Source organism: Leptonychotes weddellii, chromosome X (genome assembly GCF_054177405.1).
Source record: "Leptonychotes weddellii isolate Sample4059 chromosome X, ASM5417740v2, whole genome shotgun sequence".
NCBI classification, from domain to species: Eukaryota; Metazoa; Chordata; class Mammalia; order Carnivora; family Phocidae; genus Leptonychotes; species Leptonychotes weddellii.
This window is the reverse complement of record NC_138385.1, coordinates 97,754,526-97,774,472: the sequence shown is the minus strand read 5'-3', so window position 1 is coordinate 97,774,472 and position 19,947 is coordinate 97,754,526. Positions and strand designations below refer to the sequence as shown.

Here is a 19,947-nt window from a genome sequence, read left to right as displayed (position 1 = left end):
TAGCGCCATAAGAGGTGTGGATGATTTTATGAGATTCCGATCAAAGATTGCTTTTTCCTTTGTAGAATGCAGTGAGGCCCCCTAAAGCGCCCTGCTCTTCAAAGTCAGCAACGCCAGTGTGATTATTAAAAACACCTGCCTCTGCATGGCCCTTTGGATCCAGTGTCTTCTCACCTGGCCACACATCACTTCCAGGCTCCTTCTCTGTTCCTCATGCTACCTGACGGCACCTTTGTCCACAGCTCCCCTCAGGAGATAGTAAGGGGTTTGGCCGAGGAGAGTTTGACCACTCTGGAAGTTTCCTGTTGTAATGCTCATCCCCTCCTTGTTAAGCCTACAGAAGAGAAGTCTGCTCTGATGAAAGCAAAAAACAGAAACCTTGTCGACTTGATAACTCAGGGCTAAGAAGGCAGGATGGCCCTCATGTGTTAGTCTACTCATGTTTTATTAGGATTTTTTGGAGTAATGGTTTATCTGGAGGAGGGAGTCATTTGGATCAGCATGTTTAGGGAGGAAAAACTCCTACTTGCTGATTTAATTCTGTTTCTAGACATGAGGTAGCCACCAACGTGGTGCCCTGCCCAAACTCCCTTGGGCCTTCCCATTCTAATTTTTTTTTTTTTTAAGACTTTATTTATTTGCGAGAGAGACAATGAGAGACAGAGAGCATGAGAGGGAGGAGGGTCGGAGGGAGAAGCAGACTCGCTGCCGAGCAGGGAGCCCGATGCGGGACTCGATCCCGGGACTCCAGGATCATGACCTGAGCCGAAGGCAGTCGCTTAACCGACTGAGCCACCCAGGCGCCCCCGGGCCTTCCCATTCTAGTAGGACTTCCACAGTCAGCATCTACAAGGCTGGGGGCTGCCTTTGGTTGTCAGCACAGCAGTAAGTCCTGGGATCAGTACCCTGGTAGATGCCTTTTGGATGAGATCATGTGGAGAGGCATGTTCTAGGCTGGCTCTGGCATGATGCTCAGTGCACAAAGCTCCAGTTGCCCTCAGTGATGACCCGATGCTACATACTTGCGATTTCCTTCCCTTCCTGAATGACTCCCCACTCCCCTGCCAGTGTCCTCAGCACCTGCAGAGAAAATCACTTCCCCTCCACCCCTTGCCTTGTGGTGTGCTTATGGGGAAAGCCACACTGAGGCACATTTTAGATTCCATTTCCTTTAAGATATTTGCAGGTAGGCGGTTCATATTTCTATTCTTTCCTTTCACTTTTAATATTTTCAGTAAATCAAACCAGTTTTGGTACAAAGAGTAATGGCCTGAAAGAGGTCATCTTATTACCTTATTCCTGAGACTCATTTGACATCTGAAGCCGCCGAGGAGTAAGATGAGGAAAAAGATTTCTATAACAGCAGAGCCCAGCGGAGAAGGGCCCTCCGTTCCAATCCCAGTTCTACACTTGTCAGTTGTATGACCTTGGGCAAGTCGCTTAACCTCTCTGACTCCATTTCTTGACACTTCAAAAATGGGGGAACCAATGATTACTACCTATAGAGTTGTGGGTGTTGAGTAAGATGATGCATGTAGAGTGTTTAGGACAGGGCCTGTCACTCTTCTCTATGAACAGCTCAATGGCCTAACTGGTTACTAACCAAGGACACCGAATCCATTAGGATACCTTCAACCATAAAACCAAAGATCCAATTAAACACGACTTAGGCCAATAAGGAGATCCATTATGGTGTAAATGAAGAATCTGCAGCAAGAATCTTCCCCATCTCCACTTCTCATATTTTATTGGCTAGGATTAAGGCATATGCCCATTATATAACCACGAATCAAGCTTATCAAGACAAACTTCCTCTTTCTCCATATTCTTCCTTTTATATCTAACACTAGGTCATAGGGGTGTCAGAGAGCTATTGCTGTGTAATGGATAGTCACAATAAGCCTCAGTAGCTTGGCTGGCACCGCTGACCTTGGCTGAGCTCATTCATGTATCTGTGAGTTGGACGACGTACACTAGGCTCGATTGAGGTGCTCCGTCCCACCTGTTCCTCATTCTCCTTGGGCTACGATGCCGGCTGGGGCATGGTCTTCTGGCGGCAGTGAGAGAGGCTCGGGTGTCTTATGACCTACGCTTGGAACTGGCAACTTGGTTAGCTTCTGCCCTTATGCCATGGCCATTTGTCGAAGCAAGTCACAGCCAAGTCCGGAGGAAAAGCGATGAAACCGAAGGGTATGGATGCGACCAGTCGTGTTTCTGCCACTAGTTTCTGCACTGGCTACTACATTACAATATCGTCCGGTGGTCCCATGTGAGTAAGCTGTCGCAAATGAGCATGGGAGGTCACCTGTCAAATGGGGTTGCCCAGGACTTGGTGACCTTCCAGCTGTAGCAGCCCGTGATTTGCAGTTTGTGGAAGAACACCTAGCAGAGTATGAGGAGAACCTAAACAAAAGTGGTATAGAAGTGTTCTGAACCAGCGTTCTTGGTTCCTGCTTTGACTTAACCAGATCCTGAAATCCGAGCGCAGGTATCACCGAAACTTGCCGCGAAACAGCAGTCTGAAACAGATGGCGCGACGTGGTGACTCTGACCAGAGTGAAGTGCACTGAGTCTGGGGGAAGTTTCTCTGGTGAGCAGAGAGCGCGCGCGGAGGAGGATGCGCGGGTCGTGCTGGAGGCGGGTCCCAGCCAGATGTGCGCGGCCCGCCCCGCCCTCCCCTCGCGCTCCGGGCCCCGCCGCACCGGGAGAGGAGCCGCCGCGCGCCTCGCCAGGGCGCCCCCGCCGCCCGCTGGGACCGCGCCCGGGAGGAGCGGAGGCCCCGAGCGGCCGAGGAGAGCGGAGGCGGCCGGCCCGCAGCGCTCCGGGACCCGCGCCCTCCCGACAGGGGGCTCAGGAGGAGCAGCGGGAGGCGGCGGAGGGAGGCCCCGCGCGAAGATGCGGCCGCGCTGGGCCCTGGCGCTCCCGCTGCTGTTCCCCTGGGTGGCAGGTGGATTAGGGAACACGGCCAGGTGAGTGTCTGTTCCTCGCCCGGCCTGAGCTCCTCCTCGCGGCCGCTTCTGTCCTCGGTCCCTCCAGGCACCCCGCGGGGGTGTGCGCGCGTGTGGTTGTGCGTGCTGAGACGGGCTTTCCCCAGGTGCCAGGCCCGGGGCGCGCACCGGCTTTCCTCCCCGCGCCCCTTTGGCGAGACTTTTTCCCAGACTCTCTGCACCCAGCGGGCCCCACGGAGGAGGGAGGCTCTGCGCGCAGCCGGGTGGGTGCGTTCTGGCTTAGTGGTCGGCGCGCATCTACTGTGTCCGCGGGGCTGCGAGTGGCGGTGGGCGGGTGGGTCCGGGGCCTGTGTAGTTTTGTGTTTGCCGTTCTATCTGAAGCGCACCAACTGATTGTCAGTCGCTGGTTTCGCAGAAACAGGACAACAGAGTAAGCGTTTGCTGTGCTTGGGCTGAGCCCGCTGGGAAGGGGGCTCCTCTACTCCGTGCCTTTCTGATTAAGGTTAATGAACTGGAAAGAAAGGATGTGGTTGTCAGATGAAATCGACTCCAAAAAGGAGTCTGTGGCAATTTAGAATCTGAAGCCGTTTCTCTACTGTTGGTAAACTTGTCGAAGCCCTGAAACTTATTTTTCCTGAGATCAGCAAAGCCACTTAGTACGTGCACGCGTACATGGTGCCGTCGGCTTGGCACTCTTCTAAACACTCTAGGACTATTAACCCATTTGAGAGCCCGTAAGTGTTCTGTGTGACAACTACTAGTATTATAATCCCCGTGTGGCAGAGAAGAAAAATGAGGCATGGAGAAGTTGAATAACTTGCCCAAGGAGGCGCAGCCAGTAGTAAGTGATGGAGTGGGCATTCAAACCCAGGTGGTCTGGCTCAGGTGCCTGCTCTTCTCTAGGGCACTGGGGCAGCCTTTTAGGAATCACTCACTGGAAGAGCTTTCCTGGTTCTCTGGCTGTGATATCTTGCCTTGCTCAGAGCACTAAAGCAGCGTTTCTCCTCTGGGGCACTGTTGACCTTTTGCGCTGGGCTGGATAGTGCTCGGTTGGGGATGGTCCAAAAGCTGTCCTGTGCGTTGTAGGATTTTGAGCGGTATCTGTGGCCTCCACCAACTAGATGCCAGAGCACCCTCTCCACCAAAAATGTCTCCAGTCTTTGCCCAAGGTGGAGATGGGGGGCAGTGGCTTGCAGAATCACTGCCTTGTGGAGATTTTTTTAGTCTAACAATTCCTGGGGAGAGCAGGCTGAGAGCCTTGGTTTGGAACAGGCTTCTGAAAGGTGAGCCTGACTATCTTTGTTTGACTTACAGGAAAAAAATCTTTCATCAGTCAGCCGTAGTATTAAGGGATTTTGAAGTTCAAACAGAACAAACCTCAAACCAGGTTCTCAGAATGTAGGATCGTAAGTTTCAATTTCCTTTCCACAATAAAAATGTAAGCAGATGCAATTTGCTCATAATCAGATTCTCCTTGAACGTTGGAGGTTCTTGTATTGTTAGAAAGCCCACTTAAGAAAGACCAACTGCTTTTGGGAGATGAGATTAGCAGTTCCTTAGCAGCCTGCAAACGGACCTCCAAGAGCTTCACTTTCAAAGCGCCACCAAATTAAATGAAAAGCTGAAAAGCCCCCCCTATAAACCAAGGAATATTAAAATGAAGAATCCATGTCCGGATTCTGCAATTCTGTGGTTTTCAATTTGTGAAATGTGCTTTCTTTACACAGTATCAGGTTCCCAAGCTGGTGTGTTTCTTATCTGCTCAACAGGCTTGGAAATGTGAAGTGGTCAGCTCTTTGGGAGCTGCCTATACACCGTGTTCCATGAACTCCAGCCTCCACATGAGGGGTGATACCTTTACAGAAAAGGCAAGGTGCCCACTGCTTGCTTCCTAGGGCTTCACAGCCCACTGTGACTGCTCTGTAGAAATTTCTAATATAAGCACTGGGGTTTTAAAAAATTTTTTTTTATTTAAAATTTTTTTTTAAAGATTTTTAAAGATTTATTTGTGAGAGCGAGAGCAAGCGAGCACACAAGCAGGGGGAGCGGCAGGCAGAGGGAGAAGCAGGTTCCCTGCTGAGCACGGAGCCTGATGTGGGACTCGATCCCAGGACCCTGGGATCACGGACCTGAGCTGAAGGCAGACACTTAACTGATTGAGGCGTCCCATGGGTTTTGTTTTTTTTTTTTAAATAGAAATACTGCACCATAATTTTAGTGATCTAGAAAACTGCATGCCACCTAAATGATGCTTAGCGCATAGTAGACAGTTAACATTCATCAAATGAATAAATCATCATCAGCATGCATTTTCCTGGTCATAAGCATCAGAATTTGGCTTGAGCCCTATACTTTTTGTTTTTATTTCTGTTTGTTTATTTATTTATTTATTTTTACTAGGCAAAGGACTTTATTAACCTTGTTTCAAACTTTATTCCCAGGCTTTTTCAGCTTAATTAGCTGCAAAGAATGAATTGTGTCTAAGCAAAAGCTGAAAGGAGCTATAGTATCCAAGGGGCTTGGGCTTAAAAATACTAGAGATCTAGGTTTTATCAGATCCACAAACAAAATTTTAAAACACAGTCATAATATAAAATAGCAGCTCCCAGTAACTTCTTCAAGTTTTGTCTTCTTCAGAAGGTAACTCAATTCCATTTGCTTCATTCTTGGAAGCTTCATCAAAATTCTCCCCAAGATCTGGAACTTCGCCATCATCCTGGTCTCCGGTAGCAAGTGGTGTTTTTCCACCCACAGATTGTGCAGGCAGAGCTTCAGCTAGTCTTAAATGAGTCAGACGATCTGCACCAAGTTGGTGTCAGATGCCAGGTAGCATAGTGTGCCTGTCCGCTGCCTGCCACGGGGCTCGATCCCAGGACCCTGTGATCATGAGCTGAGCTGAAGGCAGACGCTTAACTGGCTGAGCCACCTAGGCGCCCCAGAACTGAAGTTTATTTTTATCATGGACTGTAGCCCTTCTCTGAACCACCTTCTTTCGGTGAGCAGTTCCTTTCCCACCAGTGCACACTTGTGCTTGCAGTTTGGCGAGTTTCTCCTGGTTTGTGATGGTTTCTTTCATCTTGTTGGAGCAGAAATGCGACCGTGAGGGGGACTAGGGTTGGCGCTCAGGGGGTGTCGGGTGAACCAGCTGAGATTCAGTCGAACCCTAGACTTTTTAAATGCCCTTTGGGCATGGGGACCGTTTGCCAGTCTAGAACATTTATTGATCTGAATTCCCTCTCCACAGGGTTCTAGGACCTAACACTGGCACCTTTTGGCCTTGAGCACATAAGATAAATATTAATTTTGCTATTCTTTTCACGTTTGGAGCAACTCCCTATTTATAGTGTATTTCTGTTATACATTTTTTTTCTTTATTGAATTCAAATAAAAATAACGTGAGATGAAGGAATGACTGGGTTCATGCTGAGGGTCTACACTCAGGGAGAAATGCCTGCTTTCTGTAAATCACACCTGTGTTGAGAACCGATCCCTCTCAGAGCCCCACTAAGGAAGTGCCATTGTAATAATTTTCCACAAACTTTGTGGCTTAAAAAAACACAGATTTATTCTCTTAGAGTTCTGGAGATCAGAAATCCAAAGTGAGTCTTAAGGGGCTAAAATTAAGGTGTTGGCAGGGCTGTTCCCTCTGGAGGCTCCAGGGGAGACTCTGTTCCTTGTCTCATAGCTTCTAGAGGCTTCCAACATTCCTAGGCTTATGGCCACATCACTTCAATCTCTTCGTCACCTTGCTCTTTTTTCTCTTAGCCTCCTTCCTCCCTTATCCCTTACCTGTGATTATACCAGGCCCACCCAGATAATCCAGGATGGTCTCCTTATCATAACATCCTTAATTTGATCACATCTGCAAACTCCCTTTTGCCATATAAGATAACATTTACAGGTTCCAAGGATTAGGTAGGACGTGGACATCTTTGGGGAGGCCATTTTTCAGCCTTGCATAGGAAGTGTGAACTGCGAGTCGGTTGTTCTTGGTTTCTCATTTTGAAACATGATTTTAGTGATTTGTGAGTGGTTGAGGTATCATTCATCTCCTATTCTTAAAACTAGAATTTGTGGGAATATCCCCAAAACTCAAGAGCTGAGTTTTTCTAGGAAATAGTGACCATGAAATGTTTGATTACAACATAGAAATCACTTCTGAGCAACCTTATTTCAATAGTTTCATTGATTTAGAAGATATTACGGTCCTATTTCTATGTGATTTATATGCATAAGCCAAGGTTGTGTAAACATTAAAATGAAAATAAGTCTATTATCTAGTCTTCATAAATCCGATTGGCATTCAACAAATACTGGTGGAGACTCTACTATGTGTCAACACTTTTCAGTGTGATTTCAATCACTTCTCTCATCAACCCTAAGAAATAGGTAATTGTGCCTATTTGACAGACATTGGGATGGAGAAACTTGAAGAAATTCGATGAATTTCCAAGAACTTTATTTGATATGATTTTCTGCTTTAAGAGCAGTGCCATTCCAATGTTCCACATTTATTTCTCCAAAAATAAAAGCTGACATTTTTGCAAAATACATTCTCATACGTTATCGCCGATGATCTTGTTTAGCTTGGCTCCTGCCCAGTATGACCCAGGGATGTGTGTAGAATAAGTGAGGGATTTCTGAGGCTCCACCCTCCCCAGTACACTTCCTTCCTCTAAGTTTACATTCTCTCAGAAGCAGACTCTGAGATCAGGATTTGAGTGTATGTGGTTTATTTGTGAGGTGACCCCAGAAAGTTCTAATAGGGAAAGAAATGTTATGGAAATAAGTTACCACTGTGATTCAATCCTGCTGGGCAATTCTAGAAGACAGTAGGACACAAGCCTCAGAGCTAACCCCCCTGAAGGCAAGGGAGCTGGGGTATTTATACTCCCAACAGTCATTGGTTGAGGGCTTCTGAGGAGGGGCCACGTAATGGGGGTCTTATTACTTAGAAGGGGAGAACAGATATTGAGGTACCATTTGCAATGTCAGCCATGTGTAAATTAGGGATCATATCCCATTTACAGATGAATAAAGTGAATTTCAAAAGATTAAGCGATTAAGTGATTTGCCTAAAATATCACAGTGAACAGGTGGCAGATTGAAAGCCATGGCTATCTCCCAAGGATAATTAGATCACTTTCCGTGGGGTGCTTTGTCCAGAGTAATCAGCAGTACTTCCTGTTTCATCAGTTAACTTGCTGGGTTTCAACGTAGTGGTTCCAATAACCTGTTTTAAGTCTGAAGGTCGTGCTTATGAAAACAAACAAAAGGCAAAAGACCAATACTCTAAAAGTAGCTAAAATTAATTCACTTCAGGTTCAACATGAACAAATGACATACTCAAACATTCTCCTGAATGCCAGAGATACATATCTATCTGCTGCCCCCACTGAACAACTTGGGAGGGCAGGCAACATATCTGTCTTTTTTGGTGAGTGGGGTGCAGGGTGAGGGTTGTTAACTCTAGCTCCTAGCCCAGTTCCTGGCACATAGTAGGTGTTGAATAAAAAAATTGGTGCATTAATGAATGACCGACCACAGAACTCTGGTGGAGAGGCAGATAATGTTACTTACATATAAATAACGTGTGTTTATACTTCTATATATAAGCATTCAAAAGAATGTTTATGTATATTTATGTTTTTACATATTACACTTGACCTATAACACAGGTTTGAACTACACGGGTCCACTTATTCGTGGATTTTTTATAGTACAGTGCTGTGAATGTGTTTTCTCTTCCTTATGATTTCCTTAATAACATTTTCTTTTCTCTAGCTTACTTTATTGGAAGAATACCATATATAATACATATACAAAATATGTGTGAATCAACTGTTTTCTGTTATTGGTAAGGCTTCCAGTCCAGAGTAAGCTTTTGGTAGTTACATTTGGGGGGAGTCAAAAGTTATACAAGGATCTTTGACTGTGCCAGGGGTTGGCACCCCTAGCTCCCATGTTCACTGATCAACTGTATGTTTATGTGTATATATATGCATGCAAAATTATGTGTGTGTGTGTATACAGAGGGAGAGAACATATAGAACATATGAACCATTCCATAGAAATCAGATAAGAGAAATTGAGTCTGCATGAGTCAGTCAGGAAAAGTGGAGGACAGGGGATGACATTGAAACTGTCCTTGTGGAATGAACGTGAGCCCACCTGACCTAAAACAGAAGGGAGAAGGCAAGTTTGCAGTACTTACTTCCCAGTAGGTATTGCATAGGGATAAATAAATGGCTGGCTGGATCGATACATAGCTGCAAAAGGGGTATAAAAGGAAGGCTTTGGCCCCAGATAGGAAGTGCACTGGCCAGCATCTGGGGGCACGAGCCCAGTGAGAGCCAAGAAGGCAAGCTGGAAATAGGCCGCGAAGAGCCCTGTATTTTGAGCCAAGGAGCTTGGGCTTTGTTGTGAGAGCAGAGAGCAAAGCAGGGCATTGCAGGCTGTGTTCTGTAAAGATAACCCCATCGTGACCAATTCACGCTCAGAATGATCCCACAATCGCACAGAATTATCTTCAAGGTAATGCACTGTAGTTTAGTGAAATTGGCAGCCTTTTTCCTTTCCGAATGTACATACTATCAGTGTGTTTATAATCCATGGTAGCTCAGATTGGATGAACACAAATGCAAAATTAAAACTCAACATACCAAAGCAGCAACATCTTTACAAAGATCATCACGTTTGCTCTTCAAGTATTGCTCTGTTTCTGGGCACGACGTGTATGAGTTATCTGTTGCTATTCAACAAAATACTCCGAAGCTCAGAGATTTAAAACAGCATTTATTTATTACCCCTCACTGTTTCTGTGAGCCGGGAATTCAGGAGCACTTTAGCTGGATGGGGCTTGGGGTTTTTCACGAGGTTGCAGCCAAGTTGTTGGCCGAGGCTGTAGTCCTCAGAAGGCCTGACTCCAGCGGGGGGCCTGCCTGCAAGGTGGTGCGCTCACCTCCTCGGGCAGGGGACCTCGGCGACTCGCTGCCTGGGGCCAGGAAGCCTCAGCTCCTTGCCTGGTGGAGCTCCCTCTGGGGCTGCTTGAGTGTCCTCTTTGGCCCGGCAGCTAGCTTCCACATCGCAAGGACTCAGAGAGAGAGAGAGAGAGAAGGTGAAAGTAGCTCTGCCTTGTGTGCCCTGATCTTGGAAGTTACCCTCCATCCACTCCCACCGCGACCTCTTCGTTTGAAGCCAGGCACTAAGTCCAGTCCTACATAAGGTGGGGGCGGGGGGAGAATTAGACTTTACCTCTTAGAAGGTGGACTATCAAAGAATTTGTGGGCATATTTTAAAACCACATCACACCTTCTGGTTTTCCTTCTCAGCCTCTTTTACCAGCCTTGGTTTCCACAGAGCTCTGTCTCCTATATAGATGTAGATGACTTCGAAATGTGAATCTCGAGCCCCAGCCTCTCTCTGCTGCATTCTTCACCTAGCCATTGGGATGTCCCGTTGAGCTTTGGACATCCCAAACTGAGCTCTGGATCAGCTCTCCAGAACTCACTGTCCCCCATCTCACCCATTCTCCCTATTCCAGGACAAACAGTATCCAAACTGGTCCAAGCCAAAAACCTGGGCATCATTTCTGACAACTCACTCTTCTCCCCACTTGTATTCACTCTGGTGCTAAATCCTATCGCAGACAGAGCCTCAAGCCCATCTGCTTCTCTCTCTCCTGCCCACCACCACCCAGCCATGCACTGTCATCTCTCACCTGAACCCCAACAATAGCTGCCCTTTGCTGCTTCTCTTGCCCCCTCTAGTTCACATTCCAGAGGGTTCCTCTTAAAACTTAAATCACATCGTGTTAGCCATCTCCTTAAAGCCTTTCAGTGACTTGGCATTGGATTCAGAATAAGATCTGTTCTATTTAAGATGGCATAAAAGGCCCTGTGGGTCTTGCCCGTTTCTCTAACTCCCCATTTTCTGTCATTCCCCACCGTGTTCTCTGTGGATGGAAACTAAAGGAGCTGCCTGGATGACACTTGCTTTATTGACTACCTTCTCTTCCTCGTCTCACTTCCCCACCCCCCTACCCATGTGCCTTTGCCTCGTAGACAAACCACTTGCGCTCACATCCTTGTCTCAGTCTACTTCTGGGGGAGCCCACACTAAGACACTCCCCATGCCCGATTTCCACCCAAGTCCCGAGCGTGGAAGGTAAATGAGAGAAATAGAGGAAGCAAGGGAAGGTGCTGAGGTTTGATCTACCGCCGATGACATGGGAAATTTGAAGATGGAGAACACACACCGGTACGCACTTGATAACCAGCCGTTTGTTGACGAGGCTCTTCGATGCCCACACATCCAGGCAGCTGAGACGCTTTGGGGCATCCCTGGGCCTGTTGGACCTGGACTCTGTATGTTGAAGATGGGTGGAAGCCAGAATTAATCTTAACCAGTATGGTACAATGGACTTGCCGTACTGGGAACGCTGATGAAAACAAAAGGAAACAAAACAAAGAACCCTCATGGCTGGACCTTATGGTCTCTATTTAGAAAAAAATTTATTTCATTCATTGGGCCACATTTAAATATCAGCAAAAAGAAGTTTTAACTTCTCAATTTGTCTTGGAGAAAGACTATCATAAAGTTTCCTGGAACCTGACCATAAACAAGCACACTAAGAATTCTGGCACGGTATATTTTCGCAGAAAATAAGGAATCCCAGGAAGAAACACTACACTACTTACACAATCCCTGGAATGTTTTTAAATTAACCTCAGCTGTGGAGACGGCATTCGTGATTAATTTGATCAGTGTAGACAGCAAGCTGTATAATGCGTTAAAGGAACTGGGACAATTGAGCATTCAGTTCAGACTCCCACAGCTCAGGGCCTCCTCTCCACAGGGACTCGCTCATCTGCACGGACACTTCCCTGCCTTGGGACCAGGCTCCCTGGGCCTTCCATATGCCAACCAGGGTTCAGCAAGAGAGATCTGAGAGAGCTGCTGGCTGGCCCGGCCAGACCTCCTGAGATGGCAGAGGATGTTGCTGGGGTCATTTCCGTCCAAGATCAGGAGTTCTCTTTCTAGGTTCCTAAATTCCTTTTGAATGATTACCCCACGTTTATCGGGTCCCGTGAGGTTGGGTCAATCCAGCCAAATGCATACCAGCTCATTATACTCAGACATGTATTACATTCCAGTGATTGGTACTCTGCCAGAACCATGCCTCCCTGGTATCTTGGAATGCGCTGCTCCAATTTTATACATTTTAAAAAATACGTGCTTCACTAAATATGGAACTAAATGCAATTCATATTGATAGTTTTGTAAGTTTTTTTTTTAAAGAGAGGTAGAGAAGGGGGAGTGGGGAGGGGGAGAGACAGAATCCTGAGCAGGCTCCATGCCCGATGCGGGGCTTGATCTCACAACCCCATGATCATGACCTGAGCCAAAATCAAGAGTCAGACGCCTAACCGACTGAGCCACCCAAGCGCCCCTTGTAAGATTTTTTTTTGTATGACTAGATTCCCATATGAGGAAAAAGATCATGTGCCCTAGACTTTAGGAAAAGAAATGATTCTTGAAATACTACTCTGTTGATCAGGGTAGGCTAATTTCTACATCAAAACGGTCTCAAAATCGCAGTGGCTGAACACAGTAAAGTTTATTTCTTTGTCTGCCTTGAAGTCCCAGACATGTTGGAGAGACTCTGCTGTGTGCTTTCACACAGGACCAGGCTCCATCCATCTTGAAGGGCCATTTCCTCCAGGCCAGCAGAGTCCTTTTTATTCAGCGGGCTGATAGAAAAGGAGCATGTCCAGGATCCCGTGGGAGGCTTTGTGAACAGGCTTGGAGGTGGTCTGCCCACGTTCCACTGGCCTAAGCCGGTCACGTGGCTCCACCTAGCCAGCAGGCTGGCTGGGGAGCATAGTGTAGCTTTGTGCCCAGGAGAGAGAGAAATAGGTTTGCTGAGCACTGAAACTTCTCTTCCATGATCATTAAATTGTAACATGAAATTACAGATATTTGGCCATTTTTAACTTATAGAAGTTTCATGTAGTTTAACCTAATCGTTTACGTCCCTTATCCAGAATACTCACAACCAGATATTAAAATAAAAGAATAATTGAATTGATGATGGGAAAGTTAGTGATTGGGCAGGAATTAGAGCAAAGGACAGGTAGAAGGAGAGGATGCTGGGGAAGTAATGTGAATAATTTGTTAATATTAACTTCCAATGCCATGCAAGAACTATGTATGCAACTATAGATTAAAGCTTTTTAAGCAGTTTTTTAAAAAGTTTATGAGATAGTGTGCCCTGCTCTTATTGTCAATGTCATGCTTGCGTGTGCTGGATTCCTTTCTTCCCCCCAATAATATTGTTTCAACTTAAACAGAAATATTTTAGTATTTGCTTTCCTTTTTTATCCATAATTTTAAATGACTGCATATGTGCATAAAAAAAAACCCTGGCAGACTTAGAATGTGGAGCTGAATGCTTGGTGTAATAAATCAATTTCCTTCTGGCATCTACAAATCAGCAAGTGATTATTAGCCATTTTATCCACCAGAGATTTCCCCCCTTTAAACTGTTTTTCCATTTTCATGACCAGATGTAGAATTTGATGATTAAACCACTAAAATCCCATTTGTGGCTGTCCCTTTGAGGCATCTCTCAAAACTGGGTGAATACAGGGATGGCACGTCCATCAATTAAAAGGCATGTTGCTCATTTATGGACGTGCATGGTTCTCTGATGGTTTTTCCTACGATGTTGCAAGCTACTTGGTCTTCTCTAGGAAATATGCACAGAACATGTCACTGCATCTACAGAGCAGCTGTGGGCCAAACTGCTGTTTTCTGGTTTGTGTAATTGCCCAAACATCAGAATCCACTTTATGGTTCTCAGTCATGAGTCGATTCTTAATGATTGTTTCCTTTTTTTTTTTTTTTAAAAACAAGTGAAAATAAGGCTAGATTCAATAACAAATTTGTTATCTTCTAACAAAGCTGTAATCCTAAAATGCATCTGTGACTGAAGAAGGATTTTTTTCCAGTGGATAAGAAACCTTACTTGATTAACAAGGTTTTGGTGGCCCAAGTGTTAGTCATTAACATTTTGGAGAGCTTTACAAGTGATAGTTTGTACAATGTCAAAAATGATGACTTGAGAGAAATTGATACAACTCAGATTTCTCAGCTTCACCTTTTCACCTAAAGACAAGCATGTGAAAGCAATAAAATTCGAGAAAGAGGATTTCTCTGGAGAGTTGTGGTAATGTGCAAACAGTATATGAATTTCATCTTCTGGTAACTTTCTCCTTTTAGTTAACCCCAGCCAGTGTTCTTTACAATCAAAAGTAATTCACTTTGACCGATACATATGAAATGGTTTGCCCACCTGTACAGAGGACCCTGGACTCTTTCACTAAAGTTTTTAATTAGGCTTTTAAAAAAATATATTTCAACCAGATTCAATTTTTTTTGTTGTGATTTCACATCTAACAGTTTCGATAATCTTTTTTTTTTTTTTTGAGGTGTAACTGACATGTAACATTATATTAGTTACAGGTATACAATATAATGATTCAATATTTGTATATATTGCAAAATGATCACAATAGGTCAACTTACTATCTGTCACCATACATAGTTATAAATTTTTTTCTTGTAATGAGAACTTTTGAGATTTATTCTCTTAGCAACTTTCAAATATGCAAAATAGTACTGTTAACTACAGTCACCATCTGTACATTACATCCCTATGACTTATTTTATAACTGGAAGTTTATACCTTTTGACCCCCTTCACCCATTTCACCCCACCCCCCACCTCCCTGCCTCTGGGAACTACCAATCTGTTCTCTGTATGTATGAGCTTGTTTTTTATTGTTCTTTGTTTTTTAGATTCCACATATAAGTGAGCTCATGTGGTATTTGTCTTTCTCTGACTTATTTCACTTAGCATAATGCTCTCAAGGTCCATCAGTGTTTTCCCAAATGACAGGTTTTCACTTTTTTTTTTTTTAATGACTGAATAGTATTCCATTGTGTATATATACCACATTTTCTTTATCCATTCATCCGCCATTGGACCCTTAGGTTGTTTCCAGATCATGGCTATTGTATATAATGCTGCAGTGAACATGGGACATGCATGTATCTTTTCAAGTTAGTGGCTTCATTTTCTTTGGATAAATATCCAGAAGTGGGATTGCTGGCAAATGGTAGTAATTTTGTGAGAAACCTCCATACTGTTTTCCACAGCGGCTGCACCAATTTACATTCCCATCAGCAGTGCACGAGGTTCCCTTTTCTCCACATCCTCACCAACACTTGTTATTTCTTGTCTTTTTGATAATAGCCATTCTGCCCAGTGTGAGGTGATATCTCATTGTGGTTTTTGATTTGCATTTCCCTGATGTTGAGTGATGTTGAGCGTCTTGTCATGTGTCTGTTGGCCATCTGGATGTCTTTGGGGAAATGTTTATTCAGATCCTCTTCCTATTTTTTAATCAGATTGGTCTTTTTGTTATTGAGTTGTAGGAGTTCTTTCTATATTTGGGGTATTAACCTCTTGCCAGATATATGATTAGCAAATATTTTCTCCCATTCAGTAAGTTTGCCTTTTCATTCTGTTGATGGTTTCCTTTGCTGTACAGAAGTTTTTTTAATTTGGTGTCCCACTTGTCAATTTTTGCTTTTGCTTTTGGTGTCAAGTTTCAGTACATTGTTGCTTACTGAGTTCCCCCTACTCTTATGGAGGCTGCTTTGTTTTGCAAAATCCCTGATATTTCCAACTGCTTGAAATCCTTCTATAACTCCCCAGAGCCTTCAGGGTGGACAAAATGTTTTGCATGGTCACAGGCCTTTTCTTTGTGGCCCCTGCTTATCTCCCTGCTACCTTCTCCTCCCCTCTATTCTCTCCACTTCCCTCCCCACTTCCCTTCCCACTCCCCTGCTCTAAGCACACACCACTTTCTAGACTCTAGTTTACAGGCCACCAACTCCTCAGGTTTTTGGTGGCTCCCTCCTTGACACAGGCTGTTTTCTCTGCCTGGAACACCTTCCCTACCCAACAGCCTCCTTCCATTTTACCCAGGTAAGTCCCACCAGTCTCCAGGATTCATATCAGGCCCCATTTCCTCCAGAAAACCCCTCACCCACCCACCCCTAACCTAACGACTCCTACATCTACCCCTAGCTCCAAGAACTTACTCCTTTCATGATATTTGTCAAGTTGTAGTATAATAATCTGTTCACTTGCCCAGCTGCATCCCTAGACTGTAAGTTCTTTGTGGGCAGGGGCTGTTCTCATATATGTCTAGAGTCTCAGTGCCTACTACAGTGCCTGACATGTGTAGTTACCTAATACATTTTAGGTGAAAAAAATGGATAGATGGATGAATGAATAGTGCAGAGGAGGAAAGATAATTTTCCCTCTATCCTTCTAGGTTCTTGGCTGAGATCCCCCTGTAATAAAAGATTAATAGGAGAAAACGAGACAGAAGTAAATAACTTATATACCTGCTGTACACCTGGGAGATACCCAGGAAAACTGAGTAACTCAAAATGGCACAAGCCACCACCTTAATACCCAGCTAAAGATAAAAGATGTTGTTGGAGGTTGGGGGAGCAGGTTATGGGAGGTGACCAGGCAAAGCACAGTAAGTAAGGATGAGGTTGTTACACAGGTTTAAGCCCTGGCCTTCTCCATTGATAACAGCTTCTTCTTCCCTTTTTTTTTTTTTTTAAAGATTTTATTTATTTGAGAGAGAGAAAGCACAAGTAGGGGGGAGGGGCTGAGTGAGAAGCAGGCTGCCTGCTGAGCAGGGAGCCCGATGTGGGGCTCGATCCCAGGACCCTGGGATCACGAGCTGAGCCGAGAGCAGATGCTTAACTGACTGAGCCACCCAGGCACCGCTGATAACAGCTTCTTGAGATTCAGAGAGGGAGACAGCCTTGTATATGGAGATTTCCCTTATAAATATAAATATCTCTTACACAAGGGTAACTTCTTTTTTTTTTTTAAGATTTTATTTATTTGCTTGAGAGAGAGCGTGCACGCACGTGCGTGACAACAGAGGGAAAGGGAGAGGCAGACCCCCGCTTAGCAGGGAACCTGACTTGGGGCTCAGTCCCAGAACCCTGAGATCATGACCTGAGCCGAAGGCAGATGCTTAACTGACTAAGCCACCCAGGCGCCCCACAAGGGTAACTTCTACTCAGGTTTTCAGAGCTTCTCCTGTGTCTGCTGTTTCTTAAAAATAATCAGCCCAAAATAATCCTTATGCCAAAGAAGCATGTTTTGGGGTGGCAAATCCTGTTCCCCTTCCATACTTTGGTCAGCTGTATTCCTGCCTGACTTCTAATACGAATGTAAAGTCACCTGGTCTTTTTTTGTGGCCCTGGTTTCTTCATGTGTAAAATGATAGGTTAGAACTGGCTGATGTCTGAGGTCACTTTCTTTAAGGTGAAATTCTACAGTGAGCTCCCCTTGCAGTGAGAACTGATTCCTACATACATTAAAAAGTTAAGTCACATGGGAACTGTGGCAGCCATGAGAATGTGCCTTGCAGACTTCCAGCTGCTGGGAGTGTGACTGACCCAGGGCCCCCACTACTCTGCTCTTGGAAAGCCATCACCACATTTGAGCAAGGCCATGCCTCCCACGGGCTGCTTCTGCCAGGCCACCTTCCAGAAGGAGCATGGCAGGGATACCACGGCAGGACTGTTTGTGGGAAATACCACTCTCCTCTGAAGGTCAGTTTTGGCTCCCAGACTCCCCCTCAGTTTTGCCAAGCCCTCCTTAGACTTACCCAGCAGCCTTGGATACCTCCATCCGACCTTTGTTCCATCTTTGCTTTGCTCGGGGTCAGCCTCGCATGGTGATCCGATGGCCCTCCCAGCCTTCCCCAGCTCTCTCTCACAGGTGTTTCCTGTAATAACATCCTTGCGCGTTTATTCCCCTCATGGCTTCTGCTTCTCAGAGGACTCAGACTAAAGCAGAAACCTAGTTCAAACTGCAATTCATTTCATTGATTATGAGTCCATGGCAGTTTTAAACTTTATACCTTATTCAACACATCTAATAGCAATCTTAATCCTACTGCTAGTACTACTAAAAGTGATGAGTTAGGGAACATTTCCTGTGTTACTCACTGCTCCAAGCCCTTTATATATATTGCATCATTCCATTGTCACAAAAACCCTTAAAGTAAATACCCTTTTTATCCCCATTTCACAAATGAGATAGTTGAGGCATAGAAAGGCAAAGTAACTTGCTGAAAGTCACAGGTTCATGTATAGTAGAGTCATGATTCAAACTCAAGAAGGAGACCGTCGTCCTAACCATCGTATTTTACAGCCTACTCAACATCAGAGCTGATCCTGCTTTTTCTAGAAACACTCTGCATTTGGCTTAACCTGGTGTTCCTTTTACCTTTCTGAGCATTGCCTGGGTCTCTTTCTGGACCTTTCTCCTCCGTGGCCCACCTCTTACATGCTAGTTTCCTTGGGGCTGTGCCCTAAGCCTTCTTTTCTTCTTACACTACATACATTCCCATAGATTCAGTAACCAACTGCCTACAGATGACTCCCCACTCCAGTCCTGCTTCCTGGACTTTTGGCCTAAATAGCCAACTTCCTATTCAACATCTCTTGGTTGTCTGTCTAATGAGCCCTCAAAATTAGCATGTCCCTAAGAGAACTCCTCATTTATCCTATTCCTCAACATGGTCCTCCATCCATATTCCCCATTCCAGAAAAAGCAGCACTGCTGTCTACCTGATTTTACATCCGTCTCACACTCCAGATCCAATTGACCAGAATATGACCTCCATGAGGGCAGAGATCTTACGTTCCTCGTGGTTGCTGCTGACCCTCTGGAGACTAACCCAATGCCTGATATGTTGTAGGTTTTCAGTAAATAATGAATGAATGCTCTGATCCATTACCAAGTCTTTTGGTTCCACCTTGAATCTATCCATTTTTCCTCACTGCCTCTGCTACTGCTCTAGTCCAAAAGACCAGAATCTTCCAAGCCAACTGGTATCCCTGCTTCCATCTGTCTCCATCTCATCCATTTTCCAGACTGTGGCCATGATAATATTTTTCTAAGGGAAAATGTTATCAGATAACCTCCCTACTCAAAATCCCTCTGTGCTGCCCTATTACCATTCAACTATCAGGCTTCATAGCCTGAGCTTGACTAACATGATGCTCTGTGCTGTAACCTGCTCATCTCCCTCCCTTTGCTCCACTCCTGTGGTCTTCTATCAGTTCCTCAAGCACAAGCATGGTGTCTCTTACCCTGCACTCATTCTGTGACTTCTGCTTGTAATATGCTTTCCCTCATTTTGTGTGGCTGAATTCTCTTTATCTTCCGTTTCACTTAAAGGTGCACCCTCAGAGAGAACATCTTGGATCCATTCAACCAGAGTGTGTTTCTTTGCTTTAAGCTTCTGTAGCTGACCAAATATGTTTAGTGCCTCTGTTACCCTCACCCTCTTGTCTAAAAGTTCGTAGTCAGGGACCCTATCCACCATGTTTATCTCTGTATTTCCAGGACCTAGCACAGGGCTCAATACATATTCATGTTCTATTGAATAAGCTGGGGCTTGGGGCATCAGGAACATAGGTAAGGTCCTCCCTTGCAAACCTATAGTCAAGAAGTTGGCAGGTCATCTCCAAAGTATTGATAGATTGAAATCTAATTAAATGAATCCCCCATTCCTTATAAAAATACAGAATTAAGGGGGCACCTGGGTGGCTCAGTCGGTTAAGCATCTGCCTTCAGCTCAGGTCATGATCTCCAGGGTCCTGGGATTGAGCCCCGCATCGGGCTTCCTGCTCAGGTGGGAGCCTGCTTCTCCCTCTCTCTCCCTCTGCCCCTCCCCCCCACTCATGTTCACTTGCTCTCTCTCCAGTAAATAAATTAAGATTTTATTTATTTATTGGAGAGAGAGAACTAGCGGTGGGGAGGGATAGAGGGAGAAAGAGAGAGAAGCAGACTCCCTGCTGAGCAGGGAGCCCGATGCGGGGCT

At 45.2% G+C, this 19,947-nt stretch overlaps 1 protein-coding gene across 2 annotated transcripts in view; it reads left to right on the top strand.

Moving 5' to 3' along the window:
• Positions 1–2,805: 2,805 nt before the first annotated feature.
• The window catches only part of EGFL6 (EGF like domain multiple 6), a 59,666-nt gene continuing 42,524 nt past the window's right edge, over positions 2,806–19,947 (top strand). For both annotated transcript variants that reach the window (XM_006747821.3, XM_031018755.2), the window contains exon 1: positions 2,806–2,969. In XM_006747821.3, coding sequence (XP_006747884.2) covers positions 2,896–2,969 — 74 coding nt within the window. In that variant the 5' untranslated portion in view covers positions 2,806–2,895. The remainder of the gene's footprint in view (positions 2,970–19,947) is intronic.